The 18516-nt window shown below is 39.4% G+C and overlaps 1 protein-coding gene across 6 annotated transcripts in view; it reads right to left on the reverse strand.

Moving 5' to 3' along the window:
• The window catches only part of SLIT2 (slit guidance ligand 2), a 398427-nt gene that overhangs the window by 136415 nt on the left and 243496 nt on the right, over positions 1 to 18516 (reverse strand). For all 6 annotated transcript variants that reach the window (XM_039541399.1, XM_039541396.1, XM_039541397.1 and 3 more), the window contains exons 6-7: positions 7946 to 8017; positions 3714 to 3785 (exon numbers count right to left, since the gene is read on the reverse strand). In XM_039541399.1, coding sequence (XP_039397333.1) covers positions 3714 to 3785; positions 7946 to 8017 — 144 coding nt within the window. The remainder of the gene's footprint in view (positions 1 to 3713; positions 3786 to 7945; positions 8018 to 18516) is intronic.

Consider the following 18516-nt stretch of genomic DNA (forward strand, 5'->3'; position numbering starts at 1 on the left):
AATAAGAAACTAGGTTTGCTATCACAAAATTGAGTATCTACAGTTTCTTCCCTCTCTCCTAAAAGAGAAAAGCAAATACACCAGAGTTTGAAAACAGCTCTTGAATTCTTTAGCTTAGCTCTGTACAAAAGGCCAATAAATCAAAAAAGTCTAAAGTAGACTGGTTTATCACAGTAATATACTGACAACAACAAAAAAAGCTAATAAAAGATTTGGCTTCCAATTAGAGATATCAGTAAGTCTGGCTGTTATTAGTCTCTATAGAAACTACTTGCAAAATCCTTTTAGCAGGTCATATTCATTTTGCTGCTGAACAAGACAGAATAATAATGCAATATAAAACACCTTCTTTCACATCCCTTCCTGATTTTCTCTCCTTTTGTTTAATCACAGAAAAGGGGATTAGCTGCTTTTGGCTCCTAGGGACCCATATTCAAAGCAATGCCTGAAATTAAAAGACCAAATGGCAGTGAGTGAAGTAATTAAGTAAGTTGCCTCTCTGTTGGCAGAGACCTACACAAGATCATGGCTCCTTGCCAAGTGCCAAAAAGCACTTTGCCATTGATAAAATATCTGACAAATGTATCCACTAAATTAGGTAAATTACTTCAGCCTGGGTTTTATGTTTTTTCAAACTAAAGAAAAGGACATTCAAAGCTATAAATCAAAACCTTACTCCCAGAATCATCCATAACAGAGTAATATCATTTTAGTCCTTTTTAGCTAATGTGCTCAATTCTAAGCAAATAATTGTAATGGATATTAAAAAAATACAACTCAGCTGACAAAGCTAATTAACCCACTAAAAACCCATTTAAGTAACATCAAGGCTGTGGAAACAACCAACAAAAGCAAGATGATTTAATTGATTCTTATTTCCATTCACAGAGGACTAAAAATTAAAGTTAAAACTGATGTCTTTTCCTTAACTATTTTTTATGATGTGTGGGTATTGTAGCAGAGAGATATAGCGTACAATATGATGCATGCAATACATAGCCAGCACTGGGTAAGGACATAGTGTCTGATTCTGCACTTGCTTACATCAGTGCAAACCCAACAGTAACTCCACTGAAGGCAATGCAGTTACACGTGTAATATCAGTGTAAGTGGAATTAGAGTGACAAATCTCTCTTTTGAATTGTCATCTGGCTATTTATTGTTACAGCTAAATGTCACAGTTATAATGGAGGGCATTCTGTGTTGACTTTCTTTTGTTTATATAATAAATTTTAAGCTGAACAACCATCCCACAAAATTTTTTATGCAAGTTTGCAAAAGACTAAAATCACTCTTATCGTCTATTGCCTAAATGCCATGTTTAAATAAATATATATAGTGAGGTATTTATTGAACCAATAGACACTTATGCCTTCAGGTGCACATAGGGTTGCCAACTTTCTAATCTCACTAAATCGAACAACCCTGCCCCGCCCCTTCCCTGACATTCCGCCCCTTCTCTGAGGCCCTGCCCCCACTCACTCCATCCCCACTCCCTCTGTCGTTCGCTCTCCCTCACCTTCATTCACTTTCACTGGGTCGGGCAGGGGCTTGGCGTGTGGGAGGGGGTATAGGCTGGGCAAGGGGATGGGGTGTGTGTGGGGAGGGCTCTGGCTGGGGATGCGGGCTGTAGGATGGGGCTGGGGATTAGGGGTGCAGGAAGGGGCTCCAGACTGGGGCCAAAGGGTTCAGAGTGAAGGAAGGTGCTCAGGGCTGGGACAGGGGGTTGGAATGCGGGAGAGGATGTGGGCTCCAGGGAGGGACCAGGGATGAGTGGTTTGGGGTGCAGGAGGGGCTCAGGGCTTGGGCAGGGGGCTAGGGTGCAGAGTGAGAGCTCCAGGAGGGAGTTTGGGTGCGGGAGGGAGCTCAGTTCTGGGACAGGAGGCTGGGGTGTGGGAAGGGGCTCCAGCTGGAGGTGTGGGTTCTGGGATGAGGCCAGGGATGAGGGGTTTGGGGTGAAGGAGGGGGATCAGGGCTGGGGCAGGGGGTTGGGGTGCAGACTCGGAAGGAGTTAGAGTATGGGAGGGAGCTCCAGCCAGGGGCAGAGGGTTGGGGTGCCGGAGGGAGGGAGTTCAGGTGCTTACCTCAGGCGGCTCCCAGTCAGCAGTGCAGCGGGGCTAAAGCAGGCTCCATGCCTGCCCTAGCTCCGCGTGGCTCCCAGAAACTGCCAGCATGTCCTGCTCCTCCTAGGCGGATGGGCTGCCACAGCGCCCATTGGCTGTGGTTCCCGACCAATAAAAGCTGCGGAGCCAGTGCTGGGGGGCAGGGACAGCACACGGAGCTTCCCTGATTGCCCCTCCACCTAGGGGCTGCAGGGACATGCTGGCTGCTTCCAGGAACTGCGTGGAGCCAGAGCAGGCAGGGAGCCTGCCTTAGCCCTGCTGTGCCGCTGACCGGGAGCCGCCTGAAGTAAGCGCCTGCACCCTGAACCTGGTCAAAAACCGGATGCCTGGCAACCCTAGGTCCACAGTCAGAATACATTATAAATACAACACGGACCACTGGCAGTCCATGGACTACACAGTTTAAGAACCACTGGATGAACCTAGGACCTGATCTTGAAAAAATATTGACCTTTTTTTTTGTTTTCAAGCAAGCATCGCATTTACTTTCAATTTCACCCACTTTTCACTTCAGTGGGAGTTCTGCCTGGAAAGGGAGCTCAGGATCAGGCCCTAAAATATTACATTATTCATTATAATAATAATAATTATTATTATTTTAAAACAATTGCATGTTTTTAAAAAAGCCATACTCAGTTTTTTGCATAAACTTAAAAAAAGGCTAGAACTTGAATGAATAGTTTCTTTGTTTCACTTTAGTAGCCTGAAGCATATGCTTATGTTTCAGTCATAACTGCTAAAAATTGAGGCCTTAATGTAAATGCTGACACAACCTTAATTATAACAGCACTACCAGTTGATGCTATAATTTTTTGTTATAAAGAATGTTGGAGAGCCAGTTTAGTTTAATTAGGTCTGCTAGCAGTGCAGTCATAAAAGCATAAAGATTTCCCATTTATCACATCTGACAGCCAATCAAAGATTCTTCCGTATTCTTAAATGAAATGTGACCTATTGAATAGCTCAAAGTAAAACATTTTTTTCCACTTTCAAAAGCACCTATTTTTAGATATAGTTACAATAGGGTGACGAGATGTCCCGATTTTATAGGGACAGTGCTAATTTTGGTTCTTTTTCTTATATAGGCTCCTATTACCCCCGACCCCTGTCCCAATTTTTCACATTTGCTGTCTGGTCACCCTAAGTTATAATGTGCAGAGTAGTCTCTCCCTTCTTCTCTAGATGATGAAACTCATTTATGGTGTGGAGGGCATTGCTGCAATTTGTGGCAGGATAGAGAAATGGCCATGGCAGCTGCATTTCTGTGGATCCAGTGGCCCCAACACCTTGCATAACTGACACAAGGGTCTGTAGTTCATGGGTCTCACTTACTTCCCTTGGGTTGGGGGGTTTGTTAATTTCACATCAAAGATTTCTCTGCAATTGACTCACATAGTGCCCTTATGCTGCTGGAGTGGATCTCAACCTAGAGATCTTGGAGTTGCACTTTTTCCCTTTCTTGCCCCCAAATCCATCTAGATGCCTTTTCAGAACCACTAGTAAAACTTGTGTAGAAATAGTGAAGTGGTGAACATACTAGAACACAATAGATTAACAGAATAGACAGCTATTGTCATCGGGACTACTTACAAGGTTCTGAGTTTGGGCATGTGGTTGAAACTTGCCACTGAAAGTCGAGTGATGTTGTTATTGTTGAGAGTGCTGCAAAATACAAAAAGATTCAACTAAGCATGCTGAAGTTATCAGGATTCCAGATATTGTCCAAAAATTTCTGAAGAAAATCAGATGGTATTACTTGAGATACAAATTTGCTATGATTTTGCAGAAGATACAGCTGGTGTAGAATGCAGGGTCCTGCTTTTTAAAAGCGGGATTTCAGAAAAAGAGCGTTTACACCTGTGCTGTGTGAGCCGCCTTGGCTGCCAATGGATTCCAGATGAAGTGTTGGCATTTGACCTTTATATCCCAAGTGATTCAAACCCCAGCTATCTGAAAGGCTGTCTCCCTGTCAGTCATTGCAAATTAAAGGTGGGAATGCCATCCTAGCATAAAGCAGGAGATAGCTGGTGGCAGGACATTCTCAGAGAGGGATCCCTGGTTCTGGAATTCACTTCACTCTCTGGTTCCTCAGGGCCCAGATTTGATCACTTTGAACACATGCTGCAAGATCCACCTGGCCCAGGTTTTCCTGGGAAGGATGACACGGAGGCTTACTGATGCTATGTGGGAGATGGGGTTGGTAGTTGCCATGGAGAGTTGCATCATGATTTTAGGTGACTTGTTCTCTATAAGGTATGGACCTCTTGGGAGCCTTAATATTTTACCAGAATAGTTCTATGTATGTTGTGCAATGTGCTTACAACTTGGTACAGGCACAGTGAATAAATCTAAGTAAATAAATACTTGGTTAGCAAAGAGTTGTCTTAGCATACATTAATTGCAAAGATAATGAGTAATAATGTATGAAAACTTTATGAAATATCTTGCATTTAACTATTATCTTTAGTTTGATATAAAAAGAAGACAAGCTTGACTCCAGAACAAGAAAGAGAGCAATATGATTTAAAGAGTTAATATTCCCCCATACTTTTGTCTTACAACTTGTTCATTTGAACAGCATGGAATACATTTTCAGAATGTTATTTTGTGCTTTAGCTAATCAACTCTAATGAACTGAGAATTCCATTGGCTAAATCTTTGCGCTCCTTTTTGAAAAAGCAAATGTTTCAGTTGTATTTTTTTAAAACATGAAGCATAATTTGTATAATTTGTGCTGGTTTCTCAAGACTTTTTAATTAAAAGCACTAAGTACTTCTGAAACACACAAGGGTAAACTGCCAGCACCATGAATGGAATCAGGTTGAGCGCCTCCAATTAGCTTTAATGGTAGCTATGTGAGTTAATTTCTGGTGCAATGTGTTGCAAATTTATCTCTGTGTGCTTACTGATTTCTGTTCCTAAATGTTCTCTTTACCCCCACACAAGGTAACGCCTCTGTGTGCCCTGAGGGGTACAGAAACCAAAGAGGAGTAGAATCAGGAAGAAAGGAAAAAAAAGATGACAAGGACATGTGCCCTACTTGAAAAAAGTGACATTTTGCATAGGGCTAGTGCAAAGGTGAGACTGCCAGAAAAGGGTCTAAAATGTTGATATGGTCACTGTCTTTATGAGATTCTCTGTCACAATGTACAAATGAAAAATATACAGTTCCTATGACTCTCCCTGCATGACTTATTAATGGGTGACTTCAAAGGTACATCTTTTTAAAAAAGGAAATGCAAACCAGTGAACATTTATGTAGTTCTTATACTACTTAAATAGAACAGATTTTTTAATGATCAATATTGTATTTCTGGTGTTTGGTTATTTAACTCATTCTTTCTTTCTTTGACTGTTCTTGTATTCCCCTTATATTGCACCAATTTAATTCTATGGATTTATTTGCTGGAGTACAGCAAAACAGTAGCTAGTAGTAACTTAATGGATTAAACCATAAACAATTCCATCTAATAACCCAAATCTGTGGCTTTCATTAAAGGGACACTTCCAATTTAAAACAAAAAATCATAGTTCTATCTGAAATATTTTCACCTACTGTTACACATTACCCCCAAAATTCTGATGGCTGAAAAAGAGATTAAAGAAAATATGTTTCTATTTTTGCAGTTTGTTTACTTTTTGAATTTAACAGCATTGTGTGAATTGCCAGGATCACCCCTGCATAGTCAGTTTCCCACATTTGCTTCAGTCACACAGCTGCAGCGGAGAGAAAAACATTTTTAAAAATAGGAAATTTGACTGAAAGCCATAGAAATTTTCTTGAGGATTCACTGCCAGTAGTAGTACCTGAAACTACTTTTAACTCTTCTTTTGAATTGTCTAGATTTCATGTTGACTGCATCCCTTTAATTATAATAACCTCTGAACCTCCACAATGTTACCAAAGTATTTCAATGATGGAAAGTTTGGTTTCTTTTGTTCAGAACTGTACAAGACCTGTCACTTGATCAAAAATTTTAAAATACGATTCAACCAGGGTACAGGACATACTAAAAGCTCTATTATACACTTGTATTTTGATAGAAGATACGCATTCCATGCACAATATTCATACAGACAGAATAAATCCAATCAAATGCAAAACCAATATATTTAGCTTTGCTAATTATTCAATGTACATTAGGCTATTGACTGACCTGGATATCTTTTTTTTTTTTTTTTAACTTTTATTTATTTATTAGACAATATTCCTGCTGTGAAGGTATATTCAGGCACAAAGTACTGCAAGATTACTTGCCTTTGTGGGGCAATACTACTAATTTATACGGTTTTGATTCTGTGCCCAATGAAATCTATGGGAATTTTTACCAGATTTGATCAGTAAAAATAATGGCAGTAAAGCAGCACAAATAATATTTGATTTAATTAAAATACACATTCAAAATTAATTTCTTTTGGACATTTATAAAATGCACTGTTAAAAGAGGCTATATATTTAAAGTAAGGTAAGATGATAATCGCCCTAACCAGCACTGTGAAAATATAAGTTACCCTGTGATACAGGTGAGTTCCTTGGAAAGTGAGGATAAAAATCACACAGTACATCAGGTATTGCTGACAAACCATTTATACACTTTACAATTCGCATATGTTAATATCAAATAAGCAGTGTATTTTAATACATTTTTAAAAAGACAAAGCAACATTTGGGTTATCTGGTTACTCAACTCTAATGACGTAAAACCAAGAAATGTGATTAAAATATTCAAAATTAAAAACAAATAGTCACAACTATCCACTCATAATAATCATAGATTAGCTCAATAGCTGCTGAATAACTGCTACCTTTTCCCTAATTTACTCACATTTTATCCTTTGGATTCTAGTCATAAAAAGATAATGTGTGGTCTCAGAACAGCTTCTTGAGTTTACATAATTTCTAACAAAAATTAAGGTAAGACTTAAAGCTCTCTCCTCCCACCAATTTAATTTAGCTTTGGGTTTCCAAGTTGTCTGAAGCAAGGGTGATTTAAAACGACATCCAGAGAAGCACTATTATTGATAGAGAACAAAGTCTCCTGCTTTCTTTAAATGTACAAAAGTAACCAAGGAATGTGACACTTTGAATGACAGAAGAAATATTTAAAGAATGTACCCTGCGCCTGAAATTCATTGGGAATTAGACTTTTTACTCATCATAGTTACTATTTTCAGGTCAAGGGTCATTGTAGATTATTTTGTTACCTTTATCCTCATTTGACAGCAATTTCAACATGAGAAAAAAGTAAGCAAGGCAATGTGCAACCCAATCCTTCAATCAACGCCATAAATATGTTGTGTATAAAAAAAATCAGTTGTAAAGCATTTAATAATGGATGGACAGGCTACATATCAGATATCACAGTTCTGTTTACTGAAAAAGTAGCTTCATGAAAACAGTTAGCATCACAAATGTATTCAAGGTATTTATCATTTTGATATAGATAGGTAAACAGGCAGATAGATAGAGGTTATCTACATCAGATTACATAGCAAAAGCAATATTAAAGTGTGTAGCACTTCAACAATGAAAAATATTTTACAAAAATAAATGGATGTATTAGTAGTTTTTTTTCAGGCAGTGTCTCTTTCTTACAATACATGTCATCTGATTATTTTGTGAAATGCTTTACTGGGTGAGCAAAATAAAATGCCTTTATATATGCATTTACCATTTTACAACACATCACAGTGGATTATTTTAAGACATCTTTTCACTAGACCATTTTGTCATCAGGCTGCAGCTAGCAGATAAGCTTTTACATTAGTACTCCCTAGATACTGAGCTCCCGTTAAAAGTAAGAGATACAAGCAGTACTTACAGCACTTCCAGGTCGCGTAGAGCCCTAAATGCCCCATCTTCAATACAGCTGATCTGGTTGTAATCCAGTTGCCTGTTAAACAGATTACGAGGGTATAGGTAAAAGAGGTGAACGCTGTGTAAGAAAGCCTCCTAAAGGGTCTGTGTAGCTAGGCCACAGTAACTGAAACGCTCTCACAAATACACTCATCTGCTTAAGAATGTCACACGCCATTCTGGCCTTGATGCTGCCACTGAAATCTCTTTTTGTTCTGAACTGTCTGCGCAAAACAGCAGCTCTGGGAAAGCTCCAGTAAATAATAACTGCACCTTATATTAAATGCCAAAGGAATGCAATTTCATTACATCAAGAAAAGCTATCCATTAAAAGCTCTCAGCGTCATCTCACTGAAACAATTTCATTAAGGTAAAGGACTGTAAATCACTTAATGTCACATGCATCCCCTCAGTGACCTAACAGAATCCATTTATCAGAGAAGACCAGCTGCATGTTAATTTCACTATCCTTGGCAAGAAAGAGCAAGAGACCACTTTTAGGGGTTTTTAAAGGCAGTTTCCTTCTAGAATTGTTCTAAATGAAGAAACAACATTGTCCTAGGCATACACATTTGCTTAGTTACACTCTTTAATTCTGCTTCAAATATATCTAACATTTGTTCTGCAATAACCTTTAGTGTATGATTTTTGCATAGTTTGTGTTCTTTGTAATTACATGCAGATAGGATGTAATAAAGAAGCACTTGAATTCTGGAAATAAAACTCAGCAATGCCATCCCATACATTATTAATCTTTAAGTATTAAGTTATGAAAAATTTACAATAATTTCTCTGAAGGATGTTATTACTTTTTCAACTCAAAACATTAATACAGTACATACTACATGACTCCTCTAAAAAAAGAAAGATACACATTTTGCTGAAATTAACAACCACTCAGATACAAAATACAGTTTCTACACAGCTGAACAATACTAAGAATATGAGCATAATACAAACGAACTTTGCCCCTTGTGTTTCTCATTACATACTACCTATCAGAGCTAATAAGGCTTTTACTAAAGCACTTTCAGAGATTTTTCTGAATCTATGGTAACCCTTTACTCGGGTAAGAAATCATTACATCTTTGTTCATTGTAATATAGCAACTTTTACATTGCCTCTGAAGTTTCGTATGTATTTTTTGTTTTAGTTTCTAGTAAACAAAACACAATACTATTGTAGCTGTACTGGAATAGTGTTTCTGTTTACTAGAAACTAAAACCAAAATATAGTTTCCTGAACATATTGTTTAATCATTTTGGCACAATATTTGTACTGCAGTGTGTTTTTCTTTAAAGCTATGTTCCTAAAGAACTATTTTAATTTTAACTAATTAATTTCATTTAACAATTATGTTAATAGCCTTTTTATTTGAAAGAGGCAAAATATATCTACAGTACTATTGTCTAACCTCTGGAACAATTTATCAAAGCCATTTAAATTAGTACAATGGCATGAAATGTTACCCTTGACACAACACAAAAGAGAAATTGTTTCCAGACAAATTGGCAAATTCTTTTAATGCCATCAAATTTGCCTAATGCAGTCTGCAGGTTAATCTGTAAAAGGGTGAGCTGTATGTTTGCCCATATCTTATTATCCTTAGCTGTCAATGTATAAATCAGTGCTGACACAGCTTCTTCTAAATCATCCATATTACACACAAAGGGAAAGCTTTAGCAGTAGGGAAAGCACTCGAGCAAATCTTGTCCTACAAGAACTGAAAGGCAGATTGCTTCCACTAAACTGGCAGCAGTTGAGGTGCACCTGAAAACTTTTGGACCTTTTCATTTAGTGACGCATTCACAGCACTGCTATTGTTAAGGGCAATTTGCCATTTCCAACCTAAACCATTTTTTTCCATGGGTTTCCAACACAGTTGCTTTTGTTCACATGGGGCTGAAACATGGCATGAAACTAGTCAGATGAAATACATTTTTCTTCACAAGAAATAATGCTTAATTTTAAAAAAAAGTATCTAAAAAGTAGTGTTTCCTGTTTCTTTCAGATAATCTGTTGTGACTAAATGTGGGTCAAACACATTAAGCAGTAAGCATGGAAAACAGCTTTTTAAACCATTAAGTTATTTAACTTTGAAAAGTACCATCTAGTTTATCCTATTTGTATTAAGTTGCAGACATCCACCATACATAATCATATAAATCAATGGTTTCACTAACGGTAAATTCTGATAGACAAAACTCATAGAACTAAACTGTAGAACTTTATATAATGTTACTTAGAGTGTATATTGTTACACTAGGACTGGTAGTGTTGAGGAATTATGAAGTTTATGGATAAGGTTGATTTCTGATTTCAGGGTAGTAACCTGGGCCAGAGTTAAGGCTATTTGAAGACCTCTCAGTGTCCACTTTTATACATCCCAGCTGTTATTTGTTTTTAATTTGTTCACTTTCTAAAAAGTACTTTTTAAAATCTACAGTATTGTTGTAAAGCTTCCTACCTCTGTTAAGTTAGTGAAGCACATCCGCAATCTTAACTCCATTTTAAAGTGCTTTGAGAATTTCTTTAGCTCTTTTCAAATGATTACAAATTCCTCCAAAACAGGAGTCTGTATGGAGGCTGCTAGCTGAGTAGGAATGGACTTGCTACCCCACAGACCATACACATCCTTGCACAGCTTCTTCCATCTCACTCAAACTTGCACCCCAGGTGGCTCCATTTCCCATCTCCTTGACCAGTGGTTCTCAACCTGTGGCCCATTGGCTGCTTGCAGCCCAATCAGCACAGAGATACAGCCCATGTTACATCCTCAGGGCCAAACAGGTAGTATTGGATGTGGCCCACAATGGTAAATAGATTGAGAAACACTGCCCTTGACAGTCACTATTTTTCCCCACCATGTGCCCCTTTTTCTGCCCCTTCCCTACACAATGGCTATTTACATTGGGCAATGTGTGGGGTTTTTTTTGGTTTTTTTTTTTTTTTAAGTTCCCAGGATTCCTAATGTCAGTTCTCATTCTTAAAAACCTTTCAGTTGCTTGGGAGAATTAACTAATTTTTGCACCCATATTTGTGGTGTTACCTGGATACTTTCTGTATTTAATACATAGCATTTTTAAAAATGTTACAGCAATGTTAACTAATTGCAAAGGCAACGTTGTGAAATTTTTAAGGGCTATGCAAATTTTTTTTTAAATGTAGCTTTACCCTGTAGTCTTATCAATACATCACGTGCAAAACATGCTGTTAATAAAACATTATTAGTTATCATAATCATACACATTGACTGTGGACGTCTATTTTCCCCCCTCCTCTTTTACTTTTACATATCTGCTGTATTTAATGGTTAGAGCTAAAAAACAAAAATTAAAAGACCCTCAAAAATCTAATGTTCAATGTCAGAATATCTATGTACATTTAAGAATTGATATCTATCTTCATACAAAAGAAATTTACACCCTATGCCACCAACACAATAGCATACCAGAAGTCCATAGTTCATGGAGGTTGAGATAACTTCACTTTAAATTGTCAATTTTTCTACTTCTCTCTTCTTCTGTTCGTCAGGGCTTGAAAATATTCTGTTTTGTAATGTAAGAATGGAGACCATGCACCATTAAGGTTGTTCAATTTGTACTGAAATGAATGAATCCAGGCTTCATTTCTTAATCCACAGCTTAATAAGTCACTGTAAAAAGTCAGAAACTGATGTCCATCTCTTTACCGTGCTTCCGTGACAGGAGCAACATTCTTATAAACCTTTGCATGTTCACATTTACCATTCCTCAGATCATTCCGTGTGTGTGTGTGGAGGGAGGGGGACAATACTTGTCACTGCAGTATTATTTTTGGAAACAGTTACTATTTTCTACTAATTTGTCTGCATTTTGAGATAGAATTAAATTATGTTTACTCAGTTGCCTTTTCTGTTGCAGTTTCCCCAATTCCGTTTATAAGGCAGTAATTTCATGGCACATAATCTGGAAAGAATGTAACAGAATCTATAAGATTTTTGTACTGAGTTTCCATCAATTTACAGACAATAGGACTATATCTATCTGATTCCACTCTTCTTCTGTATGAAAGAAAAAATGTTTTCCTCCCATTTATCTGCATGGTTTATTTTGTTCAAACTATGTAAGCTTTTATTTTAAAAAATCTATCTAATTCATTTTCACTAAAAATTGAGGAATAAAACTTACTAAAATAAGATGTGTGTCAAGTTATTGATCTTTTTATTTCTGTTAACACTAAACAGCTGGCATGATGGATACATCCTTTAAGTATGGCATTTGGGAATAAAAACTGCTTTTTAATAACTAAATAAACAATACCCTTCAACAGCGGCAGCTCCAGGCACCAGCACTCCAAGCAAGTGCCTGGGGCGGCAAGCTGTGGGGGACGCCCTGCCGGTCACCATGAGGGCGGCAGTCAGGCAGCCTTTGGCGGCTTGCCCATGGGAGGTCCGCCGGTCCCACGGTTTCAGTGGCGGGTACGCCAAAGTCGTGGGACTGGCGGACCTCCCGCAGGCGTGCCACCAAAGGCAGCCTGCCTACTGTGCTTGGGGTGGAAAAAAAGCTAGAGCCGCCCCTGCCCTCCAATCCAACAAAAGTCACTAATGTTGTCTGGGAGCAGAAGAACAAAATAAAACAAATTCAAAGTTTTGAAGTCCAAACATTTTGGAAGTATGATAAGTAAAAAATGTAAGAATATGTATGAGATATGTAAAAAACTTTTGTTTTTGAATGGTCAAATATCAAATTTACTGTGCCCCGTTTTTTCCCAAATTTTCTATAAAAATTCTAACCTGCACTAAACATTCAAATGGATATTAAAGGTAAACATGTTGTCAAAATCAGGCTTATAATGGGCAACTAGATCCACCTTCAACTATGTGAAGACTATCATCTCCATCATCTAGAAATACCTCAACAGAATTGTATTATATAGCTCTTAACACAATGGAGGCCACAAGAGATGCTATTCACATATGGTATGTCTTTAATTTATCAAAAATGAAAGGTAGGCAGTTGGGGAAAGTGATTTACCTATCAGGAAACATGAGAAAATATTATTTATTATTTGTATTACCATTGTGCCTAGGAACCCTAGTCATGGACTGTGATCCCATTGTGGTAGGTGCTGTACAAAGAGAACAAAAAGACATCCTGGCCCTGCAAGAGTTTACAATCTAAATAGACAAAACAGACACATGATGTGGGGGGAGTGGTAGACTGAGCAGTTTCCAGATTTCTAGAGAAGAAGAGGGTGCCACAGTGTATGATTGGTGATGCACTTTACTTTTAGAGCAAAGGAGGTCCTTACTGTGCTTTACCTCCACTTATTACCATTTGATAAAGCTCCACTTGGTTGGATCAACAGTTATTTCAACATTCTTCTAGGAGCTGAAAACTGCTTTGAATGTCCACTGTCAGGTAATGTCCCATCATCCTTTTGCTGTGGTAGTGTAGATACTGACAGCCTCGTCTGGCCATAGGGCAGTGAAGCAGCAGGCCAAAATAACTTTAGGTAGTTCTATTCTGCAACTGATTACACAACCCACAAGTTATGCAGCAGGTAAATTATGTCATCAGTGTGACTTCACATCAAGTGGATGACAAAACAGTCTCATGGCAAGTGTGTAATTTTTTGGGAAATGCACAATTAGTTATTTTGGCATGTGACATCATTCAATAGATATTCCCCAGGAATACTTCTGTTGGGGGGCTTGTGTTTAAAGATCAATTAAAATACTTCTGTCTGTGGAACAACTCCCCTTAAATGATAAACTAGTTATCAACAAATATCCTGGCAAGGACACAACTGCTTTGGTTCATGACATGATTAAGTTAGGCCCTGTCTACACTGGCAAGTTTCTGCACAGTAAAGCAGCTTTCTGCGTTGTAACTCCCGAGGTGTAAACACTGCCAAGCCACTTAGTGCACCATGCACCCCCCAGTCACCGCCAACACACTCCTATCAACCTACAGGCTCCAGTCTGTACCCGCTGCATTTCACTCCTGCCCTGTCACAATCCAGCCCTGCGGACTCCCAGTACCCACTGCACTGTACTCCAAAGGAGAAGGTTGGATATGATCCCTGGACATACACAAATCTTTAACCGTCCCGGGACCCCACCTCCTCCTGGGACTCTCCCTTCCTCTATCCCCCTCAGTGCTGATGTGTTTTTTTTTTTTTTATCTGTCTGTCTCCTCCACTTGTTGTTTTTTTAATACAAGAATTGTTTTGGTTTTAAAACAATCTTTATTCCATTAACTGAAAGCAAACAGAGCCCTAAAAAGCAACAGGCAATTTTCTTACACCTTCATAGTGCATTGTCTCCACCTATCACAATCACCTCCTAGCATTACAAGCACTGCACTCCTGAGCACAGCACCAAAAATTAGTGGCTTTCAGCTTCAAATTGCTGCCTCAAAGCATCCCTGATCCTTATGGCCCCATGCTGCACCCTTCTAATAGACCTGGTCTCTGGCTGTTCAAATTCAGCCTCCAGGTGCTGAGACTCAGTGGTCCAGCCCTGAGTGAAGCTTTCACCCACCCTGTCACAAGCCCATGGTGTGAGCTCATCGCACAGTGCCATGAATGTGGCTTTCCTCATCCGAAAATTCTGCAGCCGCTGCTCGTCATCCCAGACATGCATGATGATGTGATCCCACCACTCAGTGCTTGTTTCCCAAGCCCAAAAGCGGCGTTCCACTGTGGTCAGCACCTCTGTGAATGCCACAAGCAATCTTGTGTCATAGCTACTATGTGTAGCAAGATCAATGTCACACTCCTCTTGCCTTTGTAGTTGAAGGAATAACTCCACTGCTACTCATGATGTGTTGGTCAGAGAGAGCAGCATATTGGTCAACAGTGCGGGATCCATTCCTGCAGACCAAAGAGACAGAGCGTGCAGTACACAAACCGTTGAAAGTTGGCGCCAAATGAGGACGGAAGCACAGGGGTTGCTGGGATGTGAAGCAACGCATCACAGGGCATTGGAACAGGACCCAGGATGCCCCGGGACCCACTCCACTTTCCCACAACTCTTAGCAGCAGAAGAGGAAGAGATGCTGTGTGGGATAGCTGCCCAGAGTGCACCGCTTTGAATACCACTGCCAAGTGCTGCAAGTGTGAACACGCTATTGCGCAGGCAGCTGACAGTGTGAACCCACAACAGCAGTTTTCCTTCACTGCTCTCTGAGTGGTGCTGTAACTGCCAGTGCTGTAACTCTGCCAGTGTAGACATGCCCTTAGTATCTTAGTATGAATTTTCAAAGATAATGGCCAATGGCTCTGCAATCACATCTGCCAACTCCTTTAGCACCGTCAGATGCAGTGCATCTGGCCCCATGGACTTGTACTTGTCCAGCTTTTCTAAATAGTTCTGAACCACTTCTTTCTCCACAGAGGGCTGGTCACCTCCTCCCCATACTGTGCTGCCCAGTGCAGTAGTCTGGGAGCTGACCTGGTTCATGAAGACAGAGGCAAAAAAAGCATTGAGTACATTAGCTTTTTCCACATCCTCTGTCACTAGGTTGCCTCCCCCATTCAGTAAGGGGCCCACACTTTCCTTGACCACCTTCTTGTTGCTAACATACCATACATCCAAGTATCCACCCTATAATTTACTTTAAATGAACAATTTTGGTCTTTCCTTCTCATCCTCTAAAAGAGTAGTCTCAACCAGGGGTACGTGTACACCTGGGGGTATGCAGAAGTCTACCAGGGGGTACCTCAACTCATCTAGATATTTGTCTAGTTTTACAACAGGCTACATAAAAAGCACTAGCGAAGTCAGTACAAACTAAAATTTCATACAGACAGTGATTTGTTTATGCTGCTCTATATACTACACACTGAAATGGAAGTACAATATTTACATTCCAATTGATTTATTTCATAATTATATGGTAAAAATGAGAAAGTCAGCAACTTTTCATTAACAGCGAGCTATGACACTTCTGTATTTTTGGGTCTGATTTTGTAAGCAAGTAGTTTTTAAGTGAGGTGAAACTTGGGGGTATGCAAGACAAATCAGCCTCCTGCAAGGGGTACAGTACTCTGGAAAGGTTGAGAGCCACTGCTCTAAGAAAACCCCAGATGAAGAGCTAATATCTGAAACTTGCTGAAGTGTGTGCTTAGAAGCTAAAACAATATGATGCAGACGAATCATCTTAACCAAAATCATTCACCCTTTAAGAAATGCAGGTGTTTAACCTGCTAAGTATTTACTCATCCTCTCAATATGCTCATTTAGAATGAATGAGTTTCAGTTCCTTCTTCATTTGCACAGGTACCGGTAGTAACTAATCAGTAAGCAGATTTTTTGATCACCCGTTAGTTGTCTCCTCCTTCTAAAATTCAATTGTCTTCACCTAAGGCATCCAAAGACTATTGTTCCTGAATATTTTAAATCAAGCTATGGCATATGTAAACTATGATGATGTTATTAAGAAAAATGTGGCATATGTGCCTAGATCAATACATATATAATACACTGAGATTATTCCACATGGGGGTGATACTCCTGTAGCAGAAACACTGGCACACAGACTTTGTATTTCAGCACCCTTCGCATGCCATTTCAGACCACATGGGGTCAATAAAGCCAACACTTAATTATAAAATACTAGACTATATGGGGGGAAAGCTGGAGGGGGCTATATTATATGCAGCAGGAATGAAAAAGTTCAGAACTTCCTTATTTCTTGAGACAACCAACCAGTAGGATGTGCCAGCTAAAGGGTATCACTAGAAACACAGGTGTCCAAGTCTGTAATACTCCATGGACAGGCAGAACAACCTTTGCCAACTTTGTTTTACTACCTTTATCCACTGTTTTTAATGGACTTGAACCCACTTTCATATATCACTAGACTCCACTACTCAAAGTCACCTTGTCCTGAAGAATAAACTAGGTAAGGAGGGTTTCAGAAAAAGAGCACAAAAGAAAGCTACTAAGAAAAAGGCAGGAAATAGCAGCAAGGGCTGAAAAAGGAAGTTCAGAGAGAGCTGGAAATGAGAATGTGTGTCCTTAGATGGAGCAATACTGCAGACATGAGGGTGAATTAAGGTGGCTGCCTTTACGAATTGCACTAACAGGGAGTCGGGTCTCAGAAGATTGAGAGAGATGGCTTTGCAGTTACTCCTGGGGGAATTCTGTGTCACTGCACATGTGCAGAATTCATGTCCCCCACAGATTTGTTTTCCTGCAGAAAAATGACTTCTGATGGGGAAGCAAAGGGAAGCCACGAGAGCGGTCATATGCCCCTCCCTAGCAGCACAGTCAGGTTGGTTCAATCACGGCTGAGGGGCAGGGGCAGTCGTGCATGACAGAGAGAGAGAGACACACTCAATCCCTCTCGCTCGATATTGCAGCATGCTCGGCATGGAGGGGCAGTGTTTCAAGGTGTTTCTGAGGGGTAGGTACTTTCTGTCCCCTAAGGCAGAACAGAATGTAGAAGCCTGCCTGCTTAGTTAATTGTTCCCATTGTCTTTGTGAATTCCCCCAGGAGTATAAAACAGGCGTAGAAGTTTTAAGGTTCCTTTACATTGCCAGAGTGGTATAAAGGACAATATGGCTTTATAAATGCTTATGGTGCTTTAGTGATTAGAACTGGTCTAAATTTTTTGACTGAAAACATTTCTTATCAAAATGTGCTCCTTTCTGGAGATGGTCAGTAGCCAATATAAACTGAGTTTAATTCCCCAGGCACCCTCACTTGCTCTTCAGTTGCCTATGATGCAACACTGAGCACATAGCTGCATATATTTGTTGACTAATCACTCGAAATAAAGGATCATTATTAGCTATATTACTATTAGGCAAGGGTGTTTGGGGATTTTCTCCAATACTCCCCACTCCCATTCTCCATCCATTGTATTGTACTTTAATAACCAAAATAACTGAAATCAGTGGGACTATATTGAGTTATTTTGACAATTAACATATGCAGAATTTTGCAGGATTTTAAAATATTGTGTGCAGAATTGTTAATTTTTTGACACAGAATTCCCCCAGGAATATGCAGTGAAGGCACTGACCTGGGACTCAGAAGGTCTAAGTTCAATTCTCACCTCTGCCACAGAATTCCTGTGACATTTTGGGTACACAGGCACTTAACCATTTTGTACCTCAGTTCCCCCCTTTGTAAAATGGGGATAATACTTTTCTATTTCATCAGCTTAGTGAGGAAAATTCCATTAATATATGAGAGGTGCTCAGATACTACAGTGACGATTGCCATATAAGAATCTAGACAACCTCGGATCTTATCTCAATCACAAGGGCACAAGATGAATTAACAGTGTTAAGAACTTTTGTAATCCCTCCTGAAAAAATAAGTATGTTAAAGAGGGAACATTCAGAGGTCAAAATACACTGATCGTTCTCAAAACAGAAACCAAACTTTCTCTGTTTCCAACAGTTGGATCCAGATATGGTGGCTTGACAGCATGGATCACCTAAACTGAAGCATAACATCAATGATTGTAGCTAAGAGCAACAATATTGACAAGGGTGTTCTTCACATGGGTGAAGGCAGTGCTCCTGAAGAGGAAAAT

Source organism: Mauremys reevesii, linkage group 5, assembly GCF_016161935.1.
Source record: "Mauremys reevesii isolate NIE-2019 linkage group 5, ASM1616193v1, whole genome shotgun sequence".
NCBI classification, from domain to species: domain Eukaryota; kingdom Metazoa; phylum Chordata; order Testudines; family Geoemydidae; genus Mauremys; species Mauremys reevesii.